We start from the raw sequence: 27,775 nt of genomic DNA on the forward strand, positions 1-27,775 counted from the left end.
GAATGGTGATTATTCGCAACACTACCCTGAAAAGTAAACGCGAAAAATAGTAATTCGCAACGCTAAGAGCAAACCGATCAGTTAATTCGCAATGCTATTCTTAAATAACAATAAAAGCAATCGCGTATGGAATTCGCAACGCTAACCTGAAAAGGAAACACGAAAAACAGTGATTCGCAACTCTACAAGCAAACGCGATTATTTCATATTCGCAACTCTATGTATATCAAAACCGTGAGTTGCCCTGATGACTAGCATGTATGGTGTACGAAGTACATGCATACGTGAGCCAGCCAGAAAAATAAACTAACTACAACTACAGGCGACAACAGTGACATAATAGGAACATGGAATGACTCTCCATCCTCATCCGAAGATGAAGATGAAGAACCATTTGATGCGGCCCACTCTTGCGACAGTTTGTCAGGGCCTCTTCGACTCCATCGAGTCTCTTCCTTCTTCGGCGGTCCTGCCAAAGCCTGAAACTTAAATCTACGCTCGAGACTCCGTGTAATACACAGTCATCCAACGATTCTACGAATCGTTATCGGACCAGGTGTGGAGAAACTCGAGCGGGACGAGCGTTTCGGGGATCCTACCGCGAACGAACGCGACCGCGAAGAGCGACTGTAAAGCCGCGCGATTCCAAGAACCGAAAGTAAAACCAAAACAAACGGAACAATCCGATTGGATCGGCTAACGTTTCGATTCTCCAAATCGAACTACAGGTACAGGACCTGTGGCAGTCCTGCCCTGACCCTACCTACTTACATCTAACACACATACCAGAAAGCAAGTTACCTACCTACCTAACCCTATATTTAAAAAATTGCAAAACTCATTCTCGCAAACATACGCTCCACGGTTCTCACACATAATATCCGGGCGCAAAAGCCTACACTAGAGAGGACGCCCCGGGGTTCCTCCGACACCCGAACATTCCACACAACATTCACACTCTAATGTGTACGTACCAATACCTGAAATCAACCGACAAAGGCTAGTGAACATTGCGTATTTCAAGTAACTTTCAAATAATAGAAGTTTTGATAAAATGATATTCTGCATTCTGCCGTTTAAAATTAAGAAATTAATTGCATCTACGTTTCATTAAATATTTTATGTTATTGCCTTTGAACATGCAAAATGTATGTGCAAGATGAAATTGAATTTTATTTGTAAATTATATTAAAGTTTTAAAACGACGCAAATCCACAGCCTAACCACACACACACACACATACATGTGAAATTGCGTCGCGCACGATACACTAGCGCAATGTCAGTCGCAAATAGATATTATTAAGAATTTTTAGAAACTAAGTCATCGGGCTCGTTGCCTTCGCTCACGCAAGTAGCACCTGGGCACTTGGCTGAGTTTAGGCAATGAACACGGAAAAGTATCCTGAAAATCCTCAACTAGAAAAAATGGTTACTGTAAGTACTAGCGCATAACGAAATAGTATTTATATATTCTTTCTTATTTTATTTCTTTTACTGGACTTTATATTTCTAATAAATAAAGAGCAAAATTTTAATATACAATAATAACGAAAAATATTATTAGTAAAGGAAATTATTCTGATTAAAATTGAATTTTCTAAGACGAATGGCTTTACAATAAAATAATTTACTTTGAAAATGTGAGGAAAAACTATTGAAGCAAACTGATGAAAATATTTAACCCTTGAGCAATTCTCTTGTCAAAGCGTATTTTTTAAAGATGAAAGTAGTACATAATGCATGTGACTTTGACTCAAGAATTTACCCATCGCGAAACGTCTTTTTGTACATGAATTGTAACATCAAAGTTTTGAATAAGAAAAGACTTTAATGCCTTTGATAATAAATCATCAAATTATATGTTCATATGAAGCACGAACAATATAAAAAACAATTAATATTACAAGTCAAAGAATTTATTTTTATGTTCTGACAAATTTCACTTTATATAAAAAATCGCGGAGCACAAAAAGACCCTAGCCTGATCTATAAAATAAAACAATATACATATGTTCCTATTCACGGGTATAAAAAATACCCATGGTCACTACTCGCCAAAAATACTACGTATACAACCGGGCACCCGTGTTGTTTCGGACCTTTCGCCCTACAACATGATTGGGGACCGGAAGGACAAAAATCACATGCGACTCACCAATCGTTGACTACGACGACGACGACGATGCTGCCCAGTGAAATACATCAGCCCGAGTTATCTGCGTGGTCCTGCTGCTGGCCTCCAGGGTGTAAAGATGAAATCCATAGTCTGTAAAGCACAAGAAAACAATCATAATCTAATTACAGGTTTTTGATCATTTAAAAAATTTTAAATCGTCAACAAAATTTGAAAATATTATTATTTTCTAAAGGTGCATAGAATAAGTTAGGATGATACTTACGTTTTTTATTCGTAGACTTTCGTTCAATATAAATATATTTCTCTTCGGTGATGCACTGATTCTAACACCGGCGTCGAGTAATTTTAATTTTTAAAGGAAAGATGAAAAAAAAATATTAAAAAAATGATAAACTAACGCGACCGAAAATCAAAGTCGGCAAACAAGAGGCTCTACTGTTGCGATTTAGAAAGCAAAGAGCCACGATGCTCTGGAAAAAATATAAAAATGCGCAATATACACTGACTCGACCATCGCGTGAGCCTAAAGTATAAACGAAACTCTACTCGAAGCAACTGTGCTTCGAAAAACAATCAACTAATCTACGCAACAAACACTGATTCTACCGACCGCATTGCGCGCGGTCACTAAAATTTCTGAAAAAAACACTGAAATAAGAAAGAAGAAATATTAAGTAATCACTCAGACATGTCTATTTATAGATTTAGTATTAAATTTGACCGATAAAAACACAAAAATATGTAAACATATATAGGTACAAACTCACGTGTTGTAATGAAGGTGATTTCCCCAATATTCCATTTTCAATTCCTTCCATTTGCCATTTCCAAACATGGCGTCGATTGTATGCCGATAGCGTCCCTTCCAGTCGAACTCGACAGTCAAAATCTGTAACAGCAATAAAACACATATTACGATTCAATGCGTTAAAATAAATGTACCTATAACTTAATTAAACGTCCACTGAAACCGAAATATGATCCATGAATTGTTAATTATGTTTACAGACTTCATAATTGACAACGATTATGTATGGAAAGAGCACGTACGAATCAAATCAAACATTTTTCGCGATTCCGATTGACTTAAACGTCAGACACGTGCTAATATTAAATGAAAGCATTAACAGACAGTAAAGGAAAGTACTACGAGCGATATGGAACATTAAGATGACAATAATTAAAAATTACGTACCTCATTAGATGCGAAGCCTGTCACTGCATCTCATCACACGAGTTTCCAGAGGACGAAAGACGGACAGGAACAGACGCGTCTCTCGCGCGGGGCAATGGGTGGGGAGTGGGGTGAGATGGTCACGTAGCCAACGTCTCGACTCTCGGAAGAAAAGGTTAAACCTTATATCTCGAATAAATGAAAATAAATAAAGTAAATAAATATAATAAATACAAATAGATATCAGACTAACAATTAATTAATGATTTATTGTCTTTATATCCCTGTGACGTCACAATGAGTAACAGCCAATCACAGGCGCTGCTTGAACATCGAATATCGATCTGTCAATCGACATAAAAATAACTAGATCGATTGAAATACATTAATTATCACTATTTTAATCAATGCTTTTTATACAAATTTTGCGAATGCAACAAGAATAAACAAATAATATATATAGAATATAGAAAGACATTCATTTTTCTCGACGTTTTTCCTTTGCGTCATAGGACTCAGTCTTCCACTAAATACTGCCGTATTTTATTGCTTGTATGTATCTATTAATTTTGTATTCTCCATTATTTTGTAAAAATAATTTTATTCTTACCGTTGCTAGCATTCGTAAGCCAGGGTCAGTCATCTGATACGTTTGTTGTTTTTTCAACGCTCGGTTAGATTCCGTTTATATTCGCGGACGACTGACTTCTCGACTTCACCTTGCAGCTGGGCTATCGAATTTCTTGTCCGCGTGACACAAAAAACAGTCGCTTTACACATTTCCACTATGCATTGCCTGTCCCTTAATCCGTGTGTTACGAAAAAATGTTCGCCTGTGACATCTATTTCACACTTCGTTTATGTCTGTACTACCAACTTCTTACCATAAAACAAGCCCAATGTTATCGACCCGAAATCAAGATAGATTTTTATGTAAATCTAGTGAAAACTGATACAAATAATTTTCGAAAATATACTATACACAAAAAGAACATTTATATGAGAATCTTATTGCAATTTCGATTAAAGTTAATATTTACACGTTATGTGTTTCTATAGTTATAATTAATATATTTGTATCGATCTAGTTACCTGCGAGTCGCTTAACAGATCGATATTACATTTTGAAACAGCGCCTGTGATTGGCTGTTACTCATTGTGACGTCACAAGGATATAAAGACAATAAATCATGAATTAATTGTTAGTCTGGTATCTTTTTGTATTTATTATATTTATTTATTTTGTTTATTTTCATTTATTCGAGATATAAGGTTTAACCTTTTCTTCCGAGAGTCGAGACGTTGGACTACGTGACCATCTCACCCCGCTCCCCACCCATTGCCCCGCGCGGGAGACGCGTCTGTTCCTGTCCGTCTTTCGTCCTCTGGAAACTCGTGTGATGAGATGCAGTGACAGGCTTCGCATCTAATGAGGTACGTAATTTTTAATTATTGTCATCTTAATGTTCCATATCGCTCGTAGTACTTTCCTTTACTGTCTGTTAATGCTTTCATTTAATATTAGCACGTGTCTGACGTTTAAGTCAATCGGAATCGCGAAAAATGTTTGATTTGATTCGTACGTGCTCTTTCCATACATAATCGTTGTCAATTATGAAGTCTGTAAACATAATTAACAATTCATGGACCATATTTCGGTTTCAGTGGACGTTTAATTAAGTTATAGGTACATTTATTTTAACGCATTGAATCGTAATATGTGTTTTATTGCTGTTACAGATTTTGACTGTCGAGTTCGACTGGAAGGGACGCTATCGGCATACAATCGACGCCATGTTTGGAAATGGCAAATGGAAGGAATTGAAAATGGAATATTGGGGAAATCACCTTCATTACAACACGTGAGTTTGTACCTATAAAATGTTTACATATTTTTGTGTTTTATCGGTCAAATTTAATACTAAATCTATAAATAGACATGTCTGAGTGATTACTTAATATTTCTTCTTTCTTATTTCAGTACTTTTTTCAGAAATTTTAGTGACCGCGCGCAATGCGGTCGGTAGAATCAGTGTTTGTTGCGTAGATTAGTTGATTGTTTTTCGAAGCACAGTTGTTTCGAGTAGAGTTTCGTTTATACTTTAGGCTCACGTGATGGTCGAGTCAGTGTATATTGCGCATTTTTATATTTTTTCCAGAGCATCGTGGCTCTTTGCTTTCTAAATCGCGACAGTAGAGCCTCTTGTTTGCCGACTTTGATTTTCGGTCGCGTTAGTTTATCATTTTTTTAATATTTTTTTTTCATCTTTCCTTTAAAAATTAAAATTACTCGACGCCGGTGTTAGAATCAGTGCATCACCGAAGAGAAATATATTTATATTGAACGAAAGTCTACGAATAAAAAACGTAAGTATCATCCTAACTTATTCTATGCACCTTTAGAAAATAATAATATTTTCAAATTTTGTTGACGATTTAAAATTTTTTAAATGATCAAAAACCTGTAATTAGATTATGATTGTTTTCTTGTGCTTTGCAGACTATGGATTTCATCTTTACACCCTGGAGGCCAGCAGCAGGACCATGCAGATAACTCGGGCTGATGTATTTCACTGGGCAGCATCGTCGTCGTCGTCGTAGTCAACGATTGGTGAGTCGCATGTGATTCTTGTCCCTCCGGTCCCCAATCATGTTGTAGGGCGAAAGGTCCGAAACAACACGGGTGCCCGGTTGTATACGTAGTATTTTTGGCGAGAAGTGACCATGGGTATTTTTTATACCTGTGAATAGGAACATATGTATATTGTTTTATTTTATAGATCAGGCTAGGGTCTTTTTGTGCTCCGCGATTTTTTATATAAAGTGAAATTTGTCAGAACATAAAAATAAATTCTTTGACTTGTAATATTAATTGTTTTTTATATTGTTCGTGCTTCATATGAACATATAATTTGATGATTTATTATCAAAGGCATTAAAGTCTTTTCTTATTCAAAACTTTGATGTTACAATTCATGTACAAAAAGACGTTTCGCGATGGGTAAATTCTTGAGTCAAAGTCACATGCATTATGTACTACTTTCATCTTTAAAAAATACGCTTTGACAAGAGAATTGCTCTAGGGTTAAATATTTTCATCAGTTTGCTTCAACAGTTTTCCCTCACATTTTCAAAGTAAATTATTTTATTGTAAAGCCATTCGTCTTAGAAAATTCAATTTTAATCAGAATAATTTCCTTTACTAATAATATTTTTCGTTATTATTGTATATTAAAATTTTTCTCTTTATTTATCAGAAATATAAAGTCCAGTAAAAGTAATAAAATAAGAAAGAATATATAAATATTATTTCGTTATGCGCTAGTACTTACAGTAACCATTTTTTCTAGTTGAGGATTTTCAGGATACTTTTCCGTGTTCATTGCCTAAACTCACCCAAGTGCCCAGGTGCTACTTGCGTGAGCGAAGGCAAGGAGCACGATGACTTAGTTTCTAAAAATTCTTAATAATATCTATTTGCGACTGACATTGCGCTAGTGTATCGTGCGCGACGCAATTTCACATGTATGTGTGTGTGTGTGTGGTTAGGCTGTGGATTTGCGTCGTTTTAAAACTTTAATATAATTTACAAATAAAATTCAATTTCATCTTGCACATACATTTTGCATGTTCAAAGGCAATAACATAAAATATTTAATGAAACGTAGATGCAATTAATTTCTTGATTTTAAACAGCAGAATGCAGAATATCATTTTATCAAAACTTCTATTATTTGAAAGTTACTTGAAATACGCAATGTTCACTAGCCTTTGTCGGTTGATTTCAGGTATTGGTACGTACACATTAGAGTGTGAATGTTGTGTGGAATGTTCGGGTGTCGGAGGAACCCCGGGGCGTCCTCTCTAGTGTAGGCTTTTGCGCCCGGATATTATGTGTGAGAACCGTGGAGCGTATGTTTGCGAGAATGAGTTTTGCAATTTTTTAAATATAGGGTTAGGTAGGTAGGTAACTTGCTTTCTGGTATGTGTGTTAGATGTAAGTAGGTAGGGTCAGGGCAGGACTGCCACAGGTCCTATACCTGCAGTTCGATTTGGAGAATCGAAACGTTAGCCGATCCAAACGGATTGTTCCGTTTGTTTTGGTTTTACTTTCGGTTCTTGGAATCGCGCGGCTTTACAGTCGCTCTTCGCGGTCGCGTTCGTTCGCGGTAGGATCCCCGAAGCGCTCGTCCCGCTCGAGTTTCTCCACACCTGGTCCAATAACGATTCGTAGAATCGTTGGATGACTGTGTATTACACGGAGTCTCGAGCGTAGATTTAAGTTTCAGGCTTTGGCAGGACCGCCGAAGAAAGAAGAGACTCGATGGAGTCGAAGAGGCCCTGACAAACTGTCGCAAGAGTGGGCTGCATCAAATGGTTCTTCATCTTCATCTTCGTATGAGGATGGAGAATCATTCCATGTTCCTATTATGTCACTGTTGTCGCCTGTAGTTGTAGTACTTGTAGTTTTTCAGATCAACAGCCAGTATTTTGGGGCAGATCGTGGTTTGCTTTAGTGTTGTGGAACGCAAATGATCGCATTTCTTTTAAAAATAGCGTTGCACATAATTTGGATTTATCGTGATTACTTTTAGCGTTGCGAACGATGAATATTTTCGCGTTTACATTTGGTGTAGCGTTGCGTATAGTCACTGATCACGTTTGTTTGTAGAGTTGCATCCTATAGAATGCCTCAAGTATAACACTGGTAGTACGTGCATCAGCATTACGAAACAGCCTGATGTATTATAATTTAAAATAAAAAATAGTGGATTTTCGGTGTACTTGTCAATGAGGTACATCCTCAGGTATCTCAATAATCTTGAAATTTTGAAATAATCTTAACCAATCGATTACTTCAATGAAATTAATCGATTAATGCTCAATTCTGGACCGTACAGTTTTCATTTCGTTAAAAAATAATACAATTTCTGTAATTTCATTTTCTGTCTCACTTCCTCTTGTGTTAATTTCTAAATCTGTTGGTAACGTTGCGATTGACACGGAAATGGTAATGGGACTCTAGAGCCCCAAAGAAACGGACCGAAAAAATACATTAGGTAGAAGGTCTACTCGTATAAGTCGTCTGCGGTTTTATCACCGATTAACGAACCGAAATACTGATCACGTAAAAAATCAATAATTTCACAGCGCGCTCTATGAGACCAATGGCTTTGATTGATATATGATCAATATTTAGTTTTAACTCCAAACACTAGGACTGCTAATTTCAAATTCTAGTGTGAACCGGTAACGTTGGTTGTGATACGGAAATGATAAGGAGATTCGTAAGCCCCCAATCCGTGCGCAGAAAAAAGCATTGCGTGCAGCGTTGCAACGCCTATTCTGTATCTTGTCTGTATTTAAAAGCTCTCGAATCGTAGGATGAAAAGTTCCATCAAATATTTAATATGTATATCCTATATTTCGCCCTATATTTTTAAGCTAGACAGGAATCATTGTAAAATTTCCTACGAATTAATTCATAATCGTGGTTTCGTTTATTATAAAAGTTACACTTAAAATCAATATCTAACGTATGTTAAAAAGAGGGATTAACAGGGTTTGATGACTTTTCTATTTAGAGCACGTATCTATGTCATCAGATATTCTGATATAGATAGGTAAAAGTAAATGCTTGATTATGAAAAGGTTTAAACAGTTATTTATAACTGCACGAGTCTTAACATACGAGTCAAATCTAAATATTGAGTTGATATTTTCGATCAAGTTACAAAGTAAATTATAATCCTGAAAAGATATTCGACTTAATCGCAACCTTTACTGTTTTCTATATAAAAGGCGTGGTTATTCCAGGAATTCTAAATAAATCATATCCATGCCAAGATCATGGATATGTGAGCTCTGTAAATAAGTAGGAGCTTATATACCTGTGAAATAGTCGCATACAGTATGTATGTGCCATCGTACATACTTAGGTACCTACTCGCTTTGCACATACACGTATAGGGTATTAATAGTTGCTTGCCGAGATGTCACAGGCATCTGTATATAAGAGTAACCTCTACGTTCCTTGTACAACAGATGTATCCAGTACATCCTCGGTTAAATTCGGATTTTCCGATTCGATCTGCTAAATACTCGTTATACGCGGTCAAGTACGATCAACTACAATCGGCAACGAATATTGTGCGGCACGACGAAGCAAGGTTAAACGTACGATTTGTACCTACACTGTTATTAAACGTTCGAGGATAAATATTGTGAAACATATTTTCATAAATATCGATTATCACAAACTGAATGTACGGAGTGTTTTTGATTTGTTCAACGTCGTGTCGTTTCATTCTTTAAGGTGCAGTTTACTTGACGAAAAAATAAAGCAAAGACAAAACGGGACAGCTGTTCTGTAGAGTGTTGCTGACGTATGAAGCTTTCTATAGAGCTTTTTAGTTCTAACGGACTTTTCGAAATTGCTATCGAGTTTGTCCATTTAAGACAACGATCATGTCAAAGTCTGATGCACCAAAGTTCGTAACTGCACTCTTTTCCTTTAAAGGAACCAATAATGACGAAGTATGCTCATTTCTTATCAGCTATCGTACTTCTTCTAAAAGCACGGTTGGCTTTGAATTTCAATTGTCTTTGCATTCTTATTTTTAGTTATGTTTTAAAAAAGGAGATGTGATAACGATTACACAGATGGACGAGGAAGATTGGTGGGAGGGTACATTGAACGATAAAACAGGATGGTTTCCATCGAATTATGTAAAAGAATGCAGGGCTCCAGGTATTGACTTTAGAATATAGTAACTTATTTTAACATTCATAGCGATTCGATTAGATTATTCTCGTGTTTGTACATACTTAGACAGTGGACTTTCAGTGGTCAAAACATCCCCAGAAAAAACTCTGCAAGAGTCACCTACGCAATATAAGCTTAATCGTGATATCGTATTAAAAGACATAGTTGATTCTGAAAGAGTGAATGTAGCAGAGTTACAAGGCTTGATAAACAGTTTCTTGCATCCATTAGAATCAGCCAATGTGTAAGTAAATATGCTTAATATTATGACATCCAAGTGAAATTCTTCATAAATATTGCATTTAGATTAAACAAAGAAGAGTACAAGCAACTTTTAGGTAATGTGCATGAAGTTTTGGAAGTGCATCAACGATTGCTTATTAGCTTAGAAGCAGCTATGACTCAAGGTTGCTCTTCAAGAGTTGGTAATCTTTTCTTAACGCTAGCACCAAGATTGAAGTCTATTCATACGACATATTGTAGAAATCATCCACGGGCTGTATGCATATTAGATCGTTTCAGGTATATATAAGAAAATTTTAGGATCTTGTCTATAAATTCAGAGAATTCGTACGGAAATAGCACTTTGTTATAGAGACGAACTGAATGAATTTATGGAAGATAGCGGGGCAATATCGCCTGGTATATTAGTACTGACGACTGGCCTTAGTAAACCCTTTCGAAGATTAGACAAATACTCTGCTATGCTTCAAGAGTTAGAAAGGTATATGGAAAAGAACCACCCTGATAGAGGAGATACCCAGCGCAGTATAGTCGTGTACAGAGAAATAGCGGTACGCAGCTTTGATTATTTCATAGTGTCTTGATATCCTATCTTTGACACGTTCCACATGCTATAGTAACTCGTATTAATGTTCAAATATCGTAGTAATTCGAATTATTGTATTTACTGTCCCCGTGTTTCGTCCTACAGGATCGATGTGCGTCCATACGAAAGCAACGCGAATTGGCGCTTCAAGTATTAACTAGTGGTATTAAAGGATGGGAGGGGGAGGAGCTAAGTTCGCTCGGAGAAATCCTTTATGTTGGATCTGTTATTCTTGCAAGCGGAACGACCGGATTAGACCGCCGGGATAGATACTTTGTTCTTTTTTCTTCAACTTTATTGGTGCTCAGTGCCAGCCCACGGATGAGTTCTTTCGTCTACGAAGTATATTCGAAACCACACATGTTCTATTTTGCCGCCAATTTCAATACAAAGACGCATGCTCAAGCAATTTTATATCGCGCACTCTCCTTTTGCAGGGAAAGCTTCCGTTAACTGGGATTAATATTATTCCAATGGAAGATACCGACGAAATTAGAAACGCTTTTGAAATTACAGGTAAGGGTTTTAATACGAGTTTGCTATAGTACAGAAGATAAATATATCTTTATGGAGGAAACCATCGAGCTTTTCCTTTCATAAAAGTCTCTCGGTTTCTCGTTCTCCTTCCCCTTCTCGCTTCTTCCCTTAGGGCCGATGATCGAAAGCATACTTGTGCTCTGCGCCACTAAAGAGGATCAGCAGCGTTGGATCGAACTTTTAATACAAGAACAAACAACGAGCAGCAGTCTAGTGAAATCGTCGACCACATCACGTGTGAGTTGTAATCTACCTCCGTACGCTCGCCTCTCGAGGTATTTTGCCAAGCTGGTCAGGAGAAAGATTATACGTCCCGAACTACTGAAGAAATTACTCTATTTGCAATATATTTTGAAGCCGGATTTAAGTAACGTAAAAATGCGAAAGCCTAACGTAACAACTTATACCCTTTACCCGACGCAAGATAGTAACCGATGTCGGTCCAACGATTCCGAAACATCGAGTTTCGAAACGAATAAAATCGTGGGACAGCAACGACACGATGGGACGTCGACGTTGCATAAATCAACGTTGATCCTCGATGTGAAATACGCATTGGGCGATCTCGATCTTAGTACAGTGGGGATAAGGAACGATTCGTCTTTCACAGAGTTCGTATCCGAACGCAACAGCATGCGCGAGGCCACCAAAAGTTTACCCGTTACCGTGTTTACTTCTACCGTTACTCTGCCCGGCGTCGTTACCGATAACGTAAACAAGACTGCTGCCAACGGTAAACCCGTTTGTGGATCGCGTTTAGTCGATCTTCCCGTTTCATTTCCAATCGCCCGACAATTGCATCGAGATCGACATGGTAATGCAAAGAAGCAATACGCGGGCACTGCGACCGCGATAAACTGTTGGAAGAGCACCGGATATACTCGAGAACAACCGATCACCGTTGCTTCCAACGTTCAACATCCGACGATTCGCGCGTGCAACACCGACGCGTCTCCTCGACAAGAGATCGATTTCGATTCTCGCGCGGATGCTAGCATACGTTCGTTAGATTCAGGAATGGCCGAAAGTTATCGACTGAACTCCTCGGAAATCAATTCTTCGTGTAAATCGTATACGTGCAACAAGTACGATATCCAAATACCCGAGAGAACTTCTTACGTCGAAAGTGAAAACGATGAAAATAACTTCGAGCATCAATGTATTTGTACCTCGCCCTTTGATTCTACTCCCAGGGACAGCGCGCATCTGTCCGATTTATCAAAAAGTGCCGAAGACATTCTGAGTTCTTCGGTTCGCGATGCGACCGACCCGAGAGCCCAAAATGTTAGTCATCCTTCGCACGATGCCAACGAAACGCAAATAGAGGGAAACGCGGTACACGTGTCTACGAACGAGTCGGAAAACTCGACACAGAGAAGGTTCACGCAACCAATACCGTACGCCCATCAAACCATCAAACGAAAAGTTGGAAGAAAGGCGATCCAACCGGATCGTCCTGTCGTCAAAGACGAATACGACGGAACGAGTCAAATCTATACGTCGGGACTGTATGCACATTGGTGGTTGAAGAAATCTATACCGTTTTCTGGATGCACAGATCAAGGCAAGCTTCCATGGCATGGCTGTTTTCTCTATTTTTTTTTTTTTTTTTTTTTTTTTTTTTTATTCAGTTAACGTCTTCACCCGTTTTACTTACTAATTGTATGTATGTAGTACCTTACCGTTTATAACGAGCGTATGCTTTCATTTCACAGCCATGTTGTGTGAAGTAAGCTTTCGCTTTGCTAATACCGATACGCATCGCGACAAATCGAATTGAAAGAAAGGACCCGTCTTAAACTTGTAGACGGTTAGTTTCTTTGTAATTTCTACCTTTGACATACGTAGAATACTGACCACGTAAACGGGGCATGTTTTTCGAGACTGTAATTTCCATTTTAGCGAATCATAGCGAGCCCTATGTTGCTGTCACGCGATGGTTTTACACCTTTAATTCTCGTGTTTCCTGATTCACCAGATCTCCAGTCACCAGAACGGGAAACAGCAACAGCAACGATCAGTTGTGGAACCTTGTCCACCTCTAGGGATTAGAGCATCTTGGTGCATTGCTTCGTTACGTCCAGCTCCTCCTCTGTACACTTTTAGGGCATTTGGTAAAACTGATACCAGTTTGGATTTGTCACGCGCACCACGACCGTGTAGTACGAATTCAAAATTTCAAGTTGAACTTCTTGAACTATGAGGATATTGTTATAAAAGATAATATACTTTCTCGTTTGTAGATGAACGACAATTCGAGGAAGATGCGATTATATTGAAGGTGATCGAGGCATATTGTCTTTCCGTCAATGCTAGGTTCACTGTGCACTCTGGCGAATCGACTTGTAGGTCATCGATCCCGTTGATTGTTTTTTAACACTTTAATGGTCGCACGTATCAAGCGAAGACCGTTGTCCGTCACCACTGATATTGTAGACCAAAGTGAGATACACGAAGATACTAGGAATATTATTATAAGGAATTATAAATGTAACCACAACAAACCTAATAAGTTGAACGTATGATGAAATGGTGACTGGTACAATAGATCACGCACACGTGACAGTGGCCAACGTTTGCTAGCTCACAAAGTCACGTATACGTGACAGCGGCCGTCAAAGTGTTAAGATGCAACGATTTTGAACGAATAGTAACGTATCATATGTTATATTTCCATTTTAGCAATGTTGGAATATGGTTCGCATAAAGCACGCGATAGGACATCTTTAACGCATAATAGGGGAAACTGGGAGTTTTGTAGCAACAGGTAAACGTTTCCGTTGAATTTCTATTATAAATATCTTGGACCTGTCGGTAGTGTATGTTTCATTTGTAGGATACTATCGGAAACGGTTAAAACGTTGGAAAGTCAAATGACAGATTTGCAATCACGAATGTCTCTGCTGACAAAACAGCTGGACGAAGAGAGAAGATCGAGACTTTCACTAGCTGCTACAGTAAAACGTAGTATGGGTGTTGTAGATGGATCGGTGCCCTGAATTTTTACCTCGCACAAATCGATTCCTTACCATAATTAGTCAACAAACGTTAAATTACATCCGTAATTTTTTAATACGGTGCAATCTGCGTTTCGCGATGGGAATGTTCCTTAAACCATAAATTTTCTACCGCGTTATTTTCTAACAAAGACGTAGCAAGGACGAATAAATAAACATACAAAATTACGTATACCTTTCTTTCATCTTTCCTGTTAGATTGTTCGCATATCGACGCTTACTGGAACAAGATCGATCGTTCGCAATTATCGAATCAAAACGTACAAGGTATACGATCGACGATCATTGTAAAATCTCAATATCCATTGACTAGATTTGAGCGTTACAATTAAAATTATAAATCGTCGAAAACGATTTACAATATGTTCTCATCTCGGTTTGTTTTTAATACGTTCGAGCTCGTTCACTCTGCTTCGCGCGTGTTCCAACCTATGCCATGCCATTTGCAAAACTTTTTGACTCGCGTATCCGGAACCTTCGTGCGGTTGTCCTAAAACAGAAATTAACAACATATCTAACACATGTTAACCCTATGATTTCGATGTGCTTTAACAAAAACTCGTCAACATTACATGACGCGATATTCAAAAAATAGTTCGTAAAATGTGTTATATTCATTGAAATTGAAGTAGATCTTCAGTTATTTGACTGGTTGCTATGTCAGTTTAGTGAAATAGTAAGTGTATTATACAGAATAAAATTTGTTTGTCATATACAAGATGAGAAACTTAAAATAGGTTATTCAGATAATGTTTTTCCTTTGAGGATGATATTATATCACTTCTATCAAAATTTATAATAATCATCTATAGACAGTGTTTACCTGTTGAAACTTGTGTCAAATAGTTGATTTGTTCGCTCAACTTGGACTCCACATGACCCAGTGTTTTTAGAAATTGTTGAGTTTGTGCTTCAGCTTGCTTTAAACTAGATTTTTCTTTGCTGAGCTCCACAAATGCTTGTCCTATACAGTGATAAAAACTAGCGTGTAACGTAATACAGAAATCGTTGTCACATTTGCCTTTTAAACATTAGCATTATTCTAGATGTTCAAATTAAAGAAAATAGATACATAAACTTGTCGGCTTTTGAGAACAATTCTATCAGATATTGTACTTCTTTATTTAATATTTACATATATTTATAAAGTATAATTATTCTAAAGTAAATTATAAAATTAATTCAGCAGTGAAAAGGTTAAGCGATGAGCGTCGAATTAGAGTAGCGTTAGTCACCTGCACTTTGTAGGCACACAATAATATCTTTTTCGATCGTTTCCAAGATCTGTATTCTTTCCATCGGTGGTGTCATCGCGTAGGAAGACCAATTGTATTTGCACGATTCGTATGTGAACAGAGAAAACTGAGTAGAAAACAAAACAACGGCAAAACCACGATTTTAAGGTTAATCGAATATAACCGGAAATAGCAGAACCGCGGCGCTAGTATGTACTTTATCTACCGATTTGCAACGACACTAGTTTGTAAAACTCGTTCAAAGATGAGACGTTGTTTCTTTCGTATTTGACAAAAATCATTGCTGACAATAATAACAATAACAATGAAGATATAAAGAAAAGAATATCTTGAATCGACTATTCTGTTTTGTCCAGTAAACGTATGTGCATTATTTTTATTTTTGACAAATCAACCAATGAGAACGGTATTATCATCAAGAAATTCGTATTTGGGTATTTCCAAATTTGTAGGCGCTGGTCCCTGACGTATACGTCCAGCCCCGTCGAAGTGTGATCCATGGCATGGACAATAAAATCCACCGGGTATATTGCCAGCATTAGGAATTGGAATACAACCAAGATGAGTACAAATCCCAATAACGATCAACCATTCTTGTCTTTTTGCTCTTTCCTCGTCACTTTCGGGATCTCTTAATTGCGTGACATTCACGAGTTTTTCTTGTTCTATGATGGATTCAGGACTAAAACGTATTCCAAGGGTAGTTTATCTTAATAAATAGTCTCGTTGGAAATAGGTTCGAATGGAAAACATCAAGTTACCGACCAGGGATGGGCAAAATTTGTATCTAGCTACAAGTTTTGAATAATGAGTGTTCATTCATTATTTGTTTAGTAACAATATAAATTTTGTCCATCTTTGTTGCCGATAAATTTATTTCATCCATACCGATGGTAGATGAAAATTGGTTTTCCTCGCCATTTGAAAATCGAAACTTTTCCCAACGTTATACTCTGCAAATTAATTTCGATTTGCGCTTCTGCTATTATGTCTCGTGATGCAGCCATGAACACCACATAATGCAACATGTGAGATTTCATTGTATATAGGGATGCGACACTAGCAACTGACAAGTAAATAATACTTTTTTAAATAAACAAAATTTTTTATTTGAAAAATTTTGATGAAACTGCAAGTTTATAGAACGGTCCAACATTTGTTAAATGTTAATGCTGTTATTTTTTATAAATCAATACTTCGATCATTTTCAAATAACGTTGCATGAAGTAAAAGACAGATATTATTTCAAATAGTTATTTCTTATTTTGATTTCAAATAATATTCTTGCCCAGGTCTACGGTTACTTTTATTGAAAAACCATTTTGTCGTTTCTTTTTCACTTTACGCTTACTGTATCTTTCGTTTTGAAGAAAAATTTACAAGTCGTAATACACGTACCGAAAGACGCCGCGTAAGTCGCCATTTTCCGTTCATCGTTGCTTCGTGTTGCCGATACATTTGGTTCTCGAATATTTTTCCGGCGATATTCTTCAAAATTTGGTTCTGGTAAGTCGGTATGTGCGTACCGATTCTTTAAGCAAACGATATTTCCGTTCAACCAGTTCCCAAATATTCGAATTGACACTTTGATGAGCGACATTTTTCATCGATCTTCCATTCTTTGGCTATTTTGTTTATTTCCGTACAATATACAGGGTGTCCGGCCAACCCCGGAAAAAAATTTAATGGAAGATTCTAGAGATCAAAATAAGACGAAAATCAAGAATAGCAATTTGTTGATTGAGGCTTCGTTAAAAAGTTATTAAAGTTTAAAGTTCCGCCTGTAGAACGGTAACTTGAGAACAGCTGTGTACGCGCGATAGTGGCTTTTACTCAGAATACTGTAAGGTTGTTGATACATCAGTAACTAGAGTTATCTCATGCTGAGTGAGAACCACTATAGCTGTTCGCAGATTGTCGTTCTACAGGTGGAACTTTAAACGTTAATAACTTTTTAACGAAGCCTCCATCAACAAATTGGTATTCTTGATTTTCGTGTTATTTTGGCCTCTAGAATCTCCCATTAAAATTTTTCCCAGGGGTAGCCTAACACCTTGTACAGTGTCCAAAAGAAGTATCCATACATCATGAGTCGCTTTATATTGATCGGTGGTAATTTGTGTGGAGGTTATGTTAATAATAAAAAAAAAAGTATGCATCATATTAAAACGAAATTCTTTTGTGCTAATTAATATACTTTTAATAAAGCATAATAATTAGTTAGTAATAGCTGCCCATATGTTGACTAAAAAAAAAGAATACATTAGTATAAAGTTAATAATGAGCAATAAGTTAATTGTATAACATTGTATTTATAATATACTATTATGGTAATCATTTGAATGAATACATTCTTCACCTAATGATTTATATGCATATAAATGAAAACGGTTGTAGTATTTTGAACATTTAATTACTGTATGTGACTCTTACTGCTGTTGTTTATGACTAGTAGAAAAAGCGTATGACGCAAAACAAAACTGTGTTACAATCGAATGTAAGTAAATGTCTAAATAATATTTTTATGTTTCGCGCAAACGAATCGCGCGACAAATTGGTGTCAGTTTAAATGAAGTCGGAGCCTAGAAAATAAATAAAGAAAAGATAAGAAACATTGAGAAAAACGAAACATTGATTATGGAAGGGTCGGGTAAACTTCCAGCACCGGTAACATTAGGTACAATTTTTGTGCTTTTAGGAATCCATAAATCCCTATCAAAGTTTCTGATGTATAATCCAAATGTGACGAGATCTTTGGTCGATTGGCTTAGCTCTAGTGTCAGGTTTGTTCCATTTGTACCCAGACGGTGAGTGTATTTCCATTCTTCGAATGGAAGCATGGAGGCGTTTAATGTATTTGGCATCACCAGAACCTGTTCGTAGTCGTCGATGGTCGTCGTAATTTTCAATTCGTTAAACACAGTGTCTGATCGACTAACTGTAACGCAGGAAATGCCCGCTTCGTCGGAGCATTGTATCACCGCGCACACGCGAATACCCGCTTCTACTTCCAGACCGTAAGGACGAATTCCATTGTAAACCACGGCATGATAGTTTATCGATGACTTGGCAGTGTCCGCGCGAATGTCAAAGTGGCAACAGAAACCATCGTGACAAAGAGATGTTTGTGTCATCAACGGTTCCACAGGAATATGTTTGAATAACGTGATATTGTCGTGCAAAATATATACTCCATCGACAGTATTCCCTGTTATTTGAAGCGTGTATTTCGTTAAATTGGAGGCATGTTCCTGTAATATCTCCGGTCGGGGGTTCTTCAGTTCTTTCTTTGGAATGCGGGAGACTAAGAGTCGATGTTTAGAATAACTAGAGAACGTCGCGTTGGCTATTCCATCACGACCTGAAGAGTCGAACGGTTATGAGAAATGTAAAAAACAGTGATCAGAAAATATTAGCTCGATAAATATATGGCATACGCGTACCTAAATAAATACCGCTTCCTGTGCTCCCAGAGGTTGGATTATTATACCCAGCCGCTAACAGATTCACGTCCTCGGCATAGGACCAACCGAATTGAGTTTGAATGGCTGAAACGAAACCAGGAACATTGGTTATCATACAAATTCTCTGGGGATCTACATAGCGCGTTTAATGTTTGGGGGTTCTGTTGAAAAGATAGTAAGAAAAGAATAGGGAGAGTGGATTCGTTCGGTAAAGCATCCTAGTAGACCCTGCTTTAGACGCCGGGATATTGGGAGTCAGTCGAGGATTGTATATGTAGATGCAGATGGGAGCTCGGTCAAGTGCTTACGAGAGGAACGGTCCCTCTGGCAGCAAGTACGGGAAACGATGGGCCCCACAAACGCGTTAAATTGATACTCATTGTGGTACACAAGCAGACTTCGCAACTTACCCGTCAAAAATGGCGCTTCGGAGAACCAAGCGGTCGGGTAGAGGAAATTCGTAACTCCTGCCGCCCTTGTCATATTCAAACTCGGAATCCAGAATAATATATCAAAACATATGAATGTGCCGAATTTCACTCCGAAATCAGTGTCGAAGGTAACGATTTCCGGTATCTTGGTGGGACGAAATCGTGGTTCCATGTAGAGATTCACTTTGCGGTACCTGTTCGCAGCGTAATAATGGGTAAGCTATATTATCGCTACGGGATATGTCAACGATCGGTCGCCGTAACATAGAAATACGATTACCTGGCAATTATTTTTCCTGTACGATCGAACGCCACGTTGGTGTTGTGGTAAATCGCTTCATCGAGAAAACATTGGTTTTTAGAGTTGCAACGTTCCTTCTCTGCGATATTTATTAGCACGTAAATGCTGTTGTCTTTCGCGGCGCACGATATGTTCTTTAACGTCTATGACAATACAGAATGTCTCGAATTAGGTTATAACGTAGTAGTGCCGCGATCTCTTTATCCATGATGGACTCTGATATTCGACTATCAATGATTTAGTGCAATAAGAAAAAAAGTATCGCTTACTTCGCTAATACCTGTCCAATTTCCCGTGCACGGAACGTATTCGTCCTCAACTGCAGGTACTATCGTTGACCAAGAATCCATTTTGGATATAACCGGCACTTGTATCGATGTCAATCCATCTTCCGGGAATACGACAATATCAGCATTCTGTATAATTTACGTAAAAGTACAGTTTATTCAATGAAAAGATGAACTTTAGTAATGCAGTAACATGAGCAAAATCGCAGGAGTCTCGAATAGATGCAGATTTAATAGGCACTATATAAATTACAACAGTGAAAATATATAAAAGTGCCAAAGACAAACTCTTAAAGAATGTTAACAACATCATTGTATCTAATGAAAGTGTTGTGTCTTACCTGTTGCTTGGCTTGTTTTATAAATTCTACATAAGATTTGGTATTGTTTCGCAAAGTTGCCAAAGCATCACCCCTAAAGTAATTCGGTGAGAATTCTACCACCGCTCCTACATAGTAATCCAATTGCTGTTGCCCTGTCACCTATTTCATACAGTGAATAACAAAATCTTTCAACAAGAAATTACATCTTCATTACATACATATGTATATTAAAGTTTATTTAATAACAAAAACTATATTAATTTGAATGAAGTCAAATACTTAAAATTGAGGAAAACTGCTAATCTAAGTTTATTTAACTTTACCTTATACGAAAGACACAGAAGAATTAGCAGGAGTTCCAAATAACTTCCAGTCCCATGCATGTTAGATATTGCTAATGACAGGTGTTTTGTGCGGTATGGTTGCTACAGGACATTTAAAAAGAAAACAAAGAGAAAAATCTATGAGCAACATGATTTTTACACTTTATACCTATTGAATGTATTTGGGAATGTATACAGGGTGTTCGGCCATCTCTGGGAAAAATTTTAATGGGAGATTCTAGAGGCCAAAATGAGACAATTGTTACCGGCTTGCGACGCCCGAGTAACCGTTGGCAGTCACCTGTTCTCGCCTCTAAATTTTACTATGTTCTCTTATGTTTAGTTTTGCCTCGACCACTGTGCCATCAGGTTATGGGCCCAGGAGGAATAGTGCGATCGATAATAAAAAGTGAAGCGCAGAATCCGAACACGTGTTTTTCAAGGTTAAGTGTGTAGAATGGAAAGACTAATCAAAATGATCGCATCAAATCTCGCTCGGATCGAAACTCTAACGCATGATAATTATGACACGTGGAAAATGCAGATGCGAGCTCTGTTAGTGAAAAATGACGCGTGGAATTACGTTAGTGGTGAATGTAAAGTGCTGAAACGAATTGAAAACAATGTTGCATCGGAAACGGCGTACAAAAATTGGAAAAGAAACGACGAGAAAGCTAAGTCGGACATTATATTATCAATAACTACTTCTGAATTAAAGCAAGTGAAGTCCTATGACACGTCCCACCAGATGTGGAAGAGACTGGAGGAAATATATCAATCCAGAGGATCTGCGAAGAAGGCAACTTTACTGAAAAGACTATTACTTCATAAAATGAAAGAAAACGAAGATATCCATACATATCTAGGTAGATTTTTCGATGCGGTGGACAAACTGCAGGAAATTAACGTAGACATAAATCCGGATGTGCAAGCGATCATGTTGTTATATAGTCTGCCGAATACGTTCGAAAATTTTCGATGCGCAATAGAGTCGCGAGACGCGTTGCCGGATCCAGAAACATTACGCGTAAAGATCATTGAAGAATATGATGCGCGGAAAAATCAAACGGTCGACATGGTACCTAACGCGATGATAGCAGGTAAATACCGCGGAAAATCGAATTTTTCAAACCGGAACAAAGACAGTTGATCCGAAAAAGAAACTTTTAAATATAAGTGTCATCGGTGTAGACGAGTGGGACATAAAGCCTCGGAATGCGATAAAAGGATCGGTAGTGCGCGACAATGTACACGGAACGTCGATGTGACGAGTTTATACGCGCCCGACATTATTGAAAAAGCATTGCTTACGAGTGCGAATTGCGATGCGTGGTGCCTCGCAGCGGCTGCACCTCGCACCTATGCAAAAACGTTAATGATTTAGTGAACGTGGAAAAACCCGAGTGTAAAGAACTCAATCTCGCGAATAATATGTCGACGAGTGTCCATGCGAAAGGAACCGTTCCGTTAATAGCGTTGCACGAAGGACAACAAAAACAATTTAGATTAAACGACGTTCTGCATGTTCCCGATCTCCATGCGAATTTATTGTCTGTATCTAAAATAACCGATCGGGGCTATAGCGTAGTATTTAAGAAAGATATAGCGACTGTAGTCGATAAAGTAGGGAAGACGATTCTTAAAGCCGATCGTATCGGCGGGCTGTATTACCTACGTCGGATAAAACAAAACGAATGTCATAACACCGACGAGGTATACGAGTAGACCTATCATCTAATGTATTTTTTCGGCCCGTTTCTCTGGGGCTCTAGAGCCCCATTACCATTTCCGTGTTACTCGCAACGTTACCAATAGATTTAGAAATGAACACAAGAGGAAGTGAGACAGAAAATGAAATTTCAGAAATTTTATTATTTTTTAACGAAATGAAAGTTATTAAATTACATTTAAAGTTCCGACCGTATTGAATTTTTTTCTCGAAAATGTGCAAGATTTTGAGAGTATGTCTATTCACCAAAAATGATTGTAATCGATTCCTGCGACCGAAAATAATTTTTCCAAAACGATTTGAAATTTTTTAATTTTGTCGAAAAATTTCACATATTTTCGAATTTTTTTCTCGAAACTGAGTAGGATTTCGGGGGTATGTCTATTGACCAAAAATGATTGTAATTGACCCCCGCAACCGAAAATAATTTTTTCAGAATTAATTGAAATTTTTGAATTTAATTGTTAATAACTTTTAATTGTTAATAACTTTAACGAAGTCTCCATCAACAAATTGGTATTCTTGATTTTCGTCTTATTTTTGCCTCTAGAATCCTCTATTAAAATTTTTCCCAGGATTGGCCGAACACCGTGTATATATTTTACTACACGTGCGTGCCTCGTGCGATAATATACTATATCAGCTATCCCCACCACTCTGTTAGACTCTAAGAAAATTCGTCGTTTTTAGTGTCGACGTTGACGCATTCAATTATGCTTTTGGTCACACTGCTGCTGAGTAAAAAACGTGTAAAATATGTACATAAGATAAACGAAGAGTGACGAAATATGCATATAATGTTGCTTACTGACAAAATTCCGAGCGTTTTGAAGTGAAGGAGACGTAAAATGAAATATTTTACGACGAACGAATAAAAACTTAACTGTCCAATCGAATAAACGTCGTAAATAAATTGCTGTGTATTAATTTAATTGGTCATCTGTACTTCGAATGAAAACCTATTTTTGGTTCCATTGTAGTCCTTTCCGTAACATGGTCTTTACTGCTTATTCTAATTGGTAAATTCGTATTATTACCGATTTTCGAAACCGCACTGGTGTGTGTAACATCGCGCAATATTTGTGTACGAAACGAGAATAAAGAGATACGAGAACAGTACCTGATATCGCTTGGCACCGTGCAGGAATTTCTTGCAACTGACTCGACCTTCCCGGTGCGAGAGAATTTTAACGAATCGCGATAAACATGACTCAAGAGTGCCTCCCAATCGGGTTTCCCCTGTCTCTCACACAATCAGGAAACTTATAAACATTATCAACGTACAGCGTATGACATTTGATACTTGGCCTTTTCTAGAAAATAGTATTTGATGAGCGGGAGAAACAGAAGTCGAACGGGAAGAATGTGAAATGACCGAGTAAAGCGTATACGCTAGGGTGGTCCTCAGCTGCAGGGGTCAGAACGTTTTTTTTTTTTAATTTTTTTTCGACGCACCCCCATAGATTGTAAAATTTTAGCGTGATTGGACAACTAGAATACGCGTCGCATTTGAATTGAACTTTTGAAATTATAACGATTTTGCATTAGAGTCGAATGTACTTGTATCGTCTTGTTCGAAATTTATTAACCGATACTTTTTCGCGGAATTATAATTCCTTTACTGTAAAATAATAACATTACGTGTGATCATAGGAAGTGAGTCATCCTTATGTTAATAAAATTAATATTAATTATTTATTTTACTAAAATTTTAGTAAAATTGGATGAACGGAATTTTCTATTTAATCTTTGTATAAATACAAGAACAATCTTGCAAAGAGTTGCAAAGCCCCCATATTGCCCGTTTCAATCGTACAATTGACATCGTTCCTGGTTCTTATAGGATTAGAAACTCTAAACGACTATGACTTTGCAACGAATGGGAATTTTTCCGACGTCGTTGATCTCTATAATGCTCGGGCAATAATACGTGAACGTTCTCGTAAAGGAGAACGGTGTGTTGAAATTAATTAATGCGACGCGAATCTTACCGCGGCTGCTTACGAAGTTATCAGTTGTTTGACACGAATCTGTATCCTACGTTGTATTGTAACCAGGTTAGAGCTAATTTCATTTGTGCGTTATCAGAGACAAAATCTGCATGAGCAATTGACCTATTATTATTATCGCCATTGCCGTTACTATTAATAGATGTTATTTGTACCTACACTGTAGATCAAAAGTTTGAAAAAATAGATTACAATCGTAAAACAAAATTTGTTGAAGCTATTCAGAGTTACTTGATCGTTTCATTAATACTCGGTTTAATGCATCCTTGTAAATATACGACCAGCTCTCGTCCCTATTATTTTTATGTAACGATTCGTCAAATAAAAATAGAAAAAGCAAGGCGAGACGGTAAGGTTCAGCGATCACAGCTGTTTCGCTACATTTTATCAGGTTGGATGATCGAGAGACTGCTGTAAATATAACTTTCTCGATCAGTAGCTCGGTGATAGTCGAAGATATAGATCGAAGGTGGGAGTAGAAGTAAAACAATAGTGATCTACGGTGTTCGATTGAAGATAAACATTTGTTACGCAGTGATCCACTTTTTTTCATTGTAATTAGTGTTTTTCCACGATTGGACGGCCTTCCTTTCCACTTCGGTTACAGCTAATCAATTTCTCTGTCTCTGTGCACCAGAGTTGGGGAAATAAGCAAAACAAAAATGAAAATAGGAAAAATGCTATGGCGTTTTGGAAGTAATTTTGCGTAATAAAAAATTATAATAATATTTGATTAAGTTAGAAGACAATTACATGTCTAGAGACGAATTTTACTGATACGATGAAAATTAATATAACTATTCTATTTATTGAACGAGGATTAATATTAATTTTATATCCATAAATATTAAACAGAATTGCGTGGTCAAAAATTGGATATCATTGAAATAATATCGCGTGCTTGTACAAAATGTATCATGCAAAATAATATCGATAGATAAATCTGATTGATTTTCTTGTTTATCCTCCTACTGTAAATAAACACGATTGATGGATTTATTTTGCTGTTTATCTTAATACATTTGTATCGGTTGATAAACCACTGATTATATTCGATAAAGTACTAGCTCGTGTATCAATATCTAATCATGCTACAAGTACATAATGAGATTGTACGGAGCCTAAAAATATGATCGCATTTTTCAAAGTGCTTCGAATCTGCGGGTCAAACAAGTACCAGCAAGGGTCAAACGCGACCCGTGGATCGTCAGTTCGCCACCTCCAACCTAGGACAAAAGATTGGTCCGGTTACCAGAATCGCCCTATATGGTTCTTACGATTAAAGAAAACATGGCACTGTGCATATCGATGTATTGTTGCATGGTCGGACGTCGATCACGGAAGTTTCTCGCGTCATATGCAAACGCTCGCAAGCATTCCCTTTTCTGTCGAAATTGAAATTTCCTCGAATCCTCGAATATACAAGAGTTCGGTTCGATCGAACTCTTGGCCTCTTTGCACGCGCGCAAACGTTCGCGTGACCGTACGCATTGCGGTCATAAATTGCCTGCTCGACGTATCGCCAAGGGACCCAAGGTTGTTGTTTGTTCACCGGAAAGAATTTTCCAAAGACTTCCGCCGAGCACGGCAACAAGAAAAAAAAAGGGTAAAGTTCGTAACATTTTTCGAGCAAACATCTCTCGCAAGAAAAACATCAACGCTTCGCTACTACGTTCTTCCGTGTATTATCGTCCACAAGTACAATCGCATTTTCAGATAATTAGATTAATAATTAGCTTAACTTAAAATTTCTTAATATAAAATTTATAAATTTTAGGTTACAAATGAAAAGTTATTCGTATAAAGAATTAATTGCGTGGGTGTTACGGTTAAAATGGTTAAAAGTGGCTCCTTAGAATGAAGCACAGGGTGAAATCTGACCATCGAAAGGTTTTAGTATACTATGTAGCGCGCGGAGCAACTGCAATTTTGGAATATGTATAGTTGGTCTCACGAGAGTCGATCGATTGGTAAAGGAATACACAACTGAGTTAATGGAATTGCGTTGTATCGGTTTCGCGAAGAATTGGTAACCAGGAGGAGCAACGACGTCGAGGACGTCGCGTCGCGTTCGTGAAAACACGCAAATTTATGCTTTTGAAATTCCATAAATATGCAACTGGCACAGGTCCATTAGCGAGGGTCGTTAAAACAAGTAACATTGTACACAAAATGTTCGAAGTAATCGCAATAGTTATTGCGAGAAACTCACAATCTACTGTTACACTTGTGTCGGTATTTATGTTGACACTTTCAATTTGTAGGCATTCTTACGTATCTCTCTCGTGCATTTCTCTTTTGTTTGAAATTTGACGTTTGCATTTGTCGTTTATTGTTTCTTCCATATCGACAATACATCAGTATCGAAAGAGAAGCTAAACAGAAGCTATGCAAAGCGGATCGCAGCCAATTTGCTAATATTATTTAGTTTTTAATTAATAATTGCATTGCCCAGCTAAGAGTGATACGATTATTAATTAAACGCTAAATAATATTACCCAGGTCTCACCACGAGGAGGTTGCTGCGAGTGGAGACCCGAAGGGAGATAGATGGAATCGAAGTTCCATCGATCTCCCTTTTACATTCTTACAATCTAGATTACTAAACTAGAGAGATAGAAGGAAGCAATGTTCCTTCGATCTTCTAGTTTAGTTGTGCCAAGTAATTATTTCGTTTAAAAAGGGGTGAAGCTAAATTATGGGATACGCGACGCGACGCGATGCTGAACCGTGCAGCAGATCTTCGGATCGAATCGACACTGCCCTTGGTAGATTGATTTCTATTTCTAGAAATCGATCTATCATTGGCAGGCGACTAGATCTTTCGGACAAACTGGACGGCCGATCACATGTTTCGTTCGACGAAACAGTGGTGACCGAAGCAAGAAACGAGAGAACGAGTCGAGAGAAGCTACTTGCTAAATAATTACTTGGCAATATTGGGAGACGTATACAATAGTGACTTAAAATTAACGTCGAAGCTCAAGTTTTCAAGTTGAAGCTAAAATTCAGACGCTAGAAGGAAACAAAGTTCCTTGGATGTTAGTTCTACCAAGCAATTATGTGGTTAAAAAGAGGGATGAAGCTAAATCGTGGGATACGCGACGCGACGCGACGCTGAACCGTGCAGCGGATCCGAGGATCGAACCTACTGCCCTTGCTAACTCGATCTCAACAAGAAAACAGAGAA

General features: G+C 37.6%; 6 protein-coding genes across 17 annotated transcripts in view; 2 read left to right on the forward strand and 4 right to left on the reverse strand.

Annotated features, from left to right (window-relative positions):
• Window positions 1–2,459, reverse strand: part of LOC143347068 (5'-3' exonuclease PLD3) — an 80,162-nt gene extending 77,703 nt beyond the window's left edge. The window contains exons 1-2 of the mRNA XM_076775927.1: window positions 2,402–2,459; window positions 2,158–2,268 (exon numbers count right to left, since the gene is read on the reverse strand). The gene's annotated coding sequence lies outside the window, so the exon portion shown is untranslated. The remainder of the gene's footprint in view (window positions 1–2,157; window positions 2,269–2,401) is intronic.
• Window positions 1–27,775, forward strand: part of LOC143347066 (uncharacterized) — a 97,721-nt gene that overhangs the window by 40,468 nt on the left and 29,478 nt on the right. The gene's annotated exons all lie outside the window — the stretch shown is intronic.
• On the forward strand, window positions 9,223–14,630 carry Rtgef (Rho-type guanine nucleotide exchange factor). 10 transcript variants are annotated; one of them, XM_076775921.1, is made up of 12 exons: window positions 9,232–9,850; window positions 9,938–10,064; window positions 10,146–10,323; window positions 10,386–10,601; window positions 10,675–10,873; window positions 11,014–11,250; window positions 11,346–11,424; window positions 11,558–11,682; window positions 13,424–13,559; window positions 13,689–13,790; window positions 14,128–14,212; window positions 14,282–14,630. In XM_076775921.1, exons 1-12 carry the CDS (start codon window positions 9,782–9,784, stop codon window positions 14,442–14,444), a joined length of 1,716 nt encoding a protein of 571 aa, XP_076632036.1. In that variant the 5' UTR covers window positions 9,232–9,781; the 3' UTR covers window positions 14,445–14,630. The 10 variants fall into 10 exon arrangements, 4 of the variants coding, with proteins under 4 accessions (XP_076632034.1, XP_076632033.1, XP_076632036.1 ...); XM_076775920.1 differs by having other exon boundaries at window positions 9,235–9,850; window positions 13,424–13,607; XR_013080548.1 differs by lacking the exons at window positions 14,128–14,212; window positions 14,282–14,630 and having other exon boundaries at window positions 9,225–9,490; window positions 9,630–9,850; window positions 11,558–13,009; window positions 13,424–13,607.
• On the reverse strand, window positions 14,628–15,903 carry Med11 (mediator complex subunit 11). Its single transcript, XM_076775965.1, has 3 exons — window positions 15,698–15,903; window positions 15,286–15,426; window positions 14,628–14,952 (listed from the first exon to the last, which is right to left on the reverse strand). The coding sequence occupies exons 1-3, from the start codon at window positions 15,771–15,773 to the stop codon at window positions 14,831–14,833; spliced, it is 339 nt and encodes a 112-aa protein (XP_076632080.1). The 5' UTR covers window positions 15,774–15,903; the 3' UTR covers window positions 14,628–14,830.
• LOC143346048 (cytochrome b-c1 complex subunit Rieske, mitochondrial) lies at window positions 16,015–17,318 on the reverse strand. The gene is made up of 3 exons (XM_076773788.1): window positions 17,117–17,318; window positions 16,607–16,784; window positions 16,015–16,400 (listed from the first exon to the last, which is right to left on the reverse strand). The coding sequence occupies exons 1-3, from the start codon at window positions 17,316–17,318 to the stop codon at window positions 16,109–16,111; spliced, it is 672 nt and encodes a 223-aa protein (XP_076629903.1). The 3' UTR covers window positions 16,015–16,108.
• Window positions 18,011–23,819, reverse strand: LOC143347070 (vanin-like protein 1). Of its 3 annotated transcripts, none has more exons than XM_076775933.1 (8): window positions 23,697–23,819; window positions 20,848–20,949; window positions 20,543–20,683; window positions 20,184–20,330; window positions 19,894–20,057; window positions 19,593–19,807; window positions 19,162–19,266; window positions 18,011–19,079 (listed from the first exon to the last, which is right to left on the reverse strand). In XM_076775933.1, exons 2-8 carry the CDS (start codon window positions 20,905–20,907, stop codon window positions 18,301–18,303), a joined length of 1,611 nt encoding a protein of 536 aa, XP_076632048.1. In that variant the 5' UTR covers window positions 20,908–20,949; window positions 23,697–23,819; the 3' UTR covers window positions 18,011–18,300. The 3 variants fall into 3 exon arrangements, with proteins under 3 accessions (XP_076632048.1, XP_076632047.1, XP_076632049.1); XM_076775932.1 differs by lacking the exon at window positions 23,697–23,819 and adding an exon at window positions 21,706–21,801; XM_076775934.1 differs by lacking the exon at window positions 23,697–23,819 and adding an exon at window positions 21,114–21,249.

This window comes from Colletes latitarsis, chromosome 10 (genome assembly GCF_051014445.1).
Source record: "Colletes latitarsis isolate SP2378_abdomen chromosome 10, iyColLati1, whole genome shotgun sequence".
Lineage (NCBI taxonomy): Eukaryota > Metazoa > Arthropoda > Insecta > Hymenoptera > Colletidae > Colletes > Colletes latitarsis.

Bases quoted from the DNA above. Each gene is read 5' to 3' on its own strand.
- Rtgef (XM_076775919.1), top strand. From the start codon at position 9,782: ATGTCAAAGTCTGATGCACCAAAGTTCGTAACTGCACTCTTTTCCTTT. The intron at 10,602-10,674 runs GTATATATAAGA...ACTTTGTTATAG, and splicing joins TGCATATTAGATCGTTTCAG to AGACGAACTGAATGAATTTA. The intron at 11,425-11,557 runs GTAAGGGTTTTA...TTCTTCCCTTAG, and splicing joins AAACGCTTTTGAAATTACAG to GGCCGATGATCGAAAGCATA.
- Med11 (XM_076775965.1), bottom strand. From the start codon at position 15,773: ATGACACCACCGATGGAAAGAATACAGATCTTGGAAACGATCGAAAAA. The intron at 15,427-15,697 runs GTGACTAACGCT...ATCACTGTATAG, and splicing joins TGTGTGCCTACAAAGTGCAG to GACAAGCATTTGTGGAGCTC. The intron at 14,953-15,285 runs GTAAACACTGTC...TTTCTGTTTTAG, and splicing joins TTTGACACAAGTTTCAACAG to GACAACCGCACGAAGGTTCC.
- LOC143346048 (XM_076773788.1), bottom strand. From the start codon at position 17,318: ATGTCGCTCATCAAAGTGTCAATTCGAATATTTGGGAACTGGTTGAAC. The intron at 16,785-17,116 runs GTACGTGTATTA...TTTACTTGTCAG, and splicing joins GACTTACGCGGCGTCTTTCG to TTGCTAGTGTCGCATCCCTA. The intron at 16,401-16,606 runs GTATGGATGAAA...AATACGTTTTAG, and splicing joins CCAATTTTCATCTACCATCG to TCCTGAATCCATCATAGAAC.
- LOC143347070 (XM_076775932.1), bottom strand. From the start codon at position 21,786: ATGATCGCTTGCACATCCGGATTTATGTCTACGTTAATTTCCTGCAGT. The intron at 20,058-20,183 runs GTAAGCGATACT...GTATTGTCATAG, and splicing joins ATTGGACAGGTATTAGCGAA to ACGTTAAAGAACATATCGTG. The intron at 19,080-19,161 runs GTACGCGTATGC...TCGACTCTTCAG, and splicing joins AGGAAGCGGTATTTATTTAG to GTCGTGATGGAATAGCCAAC.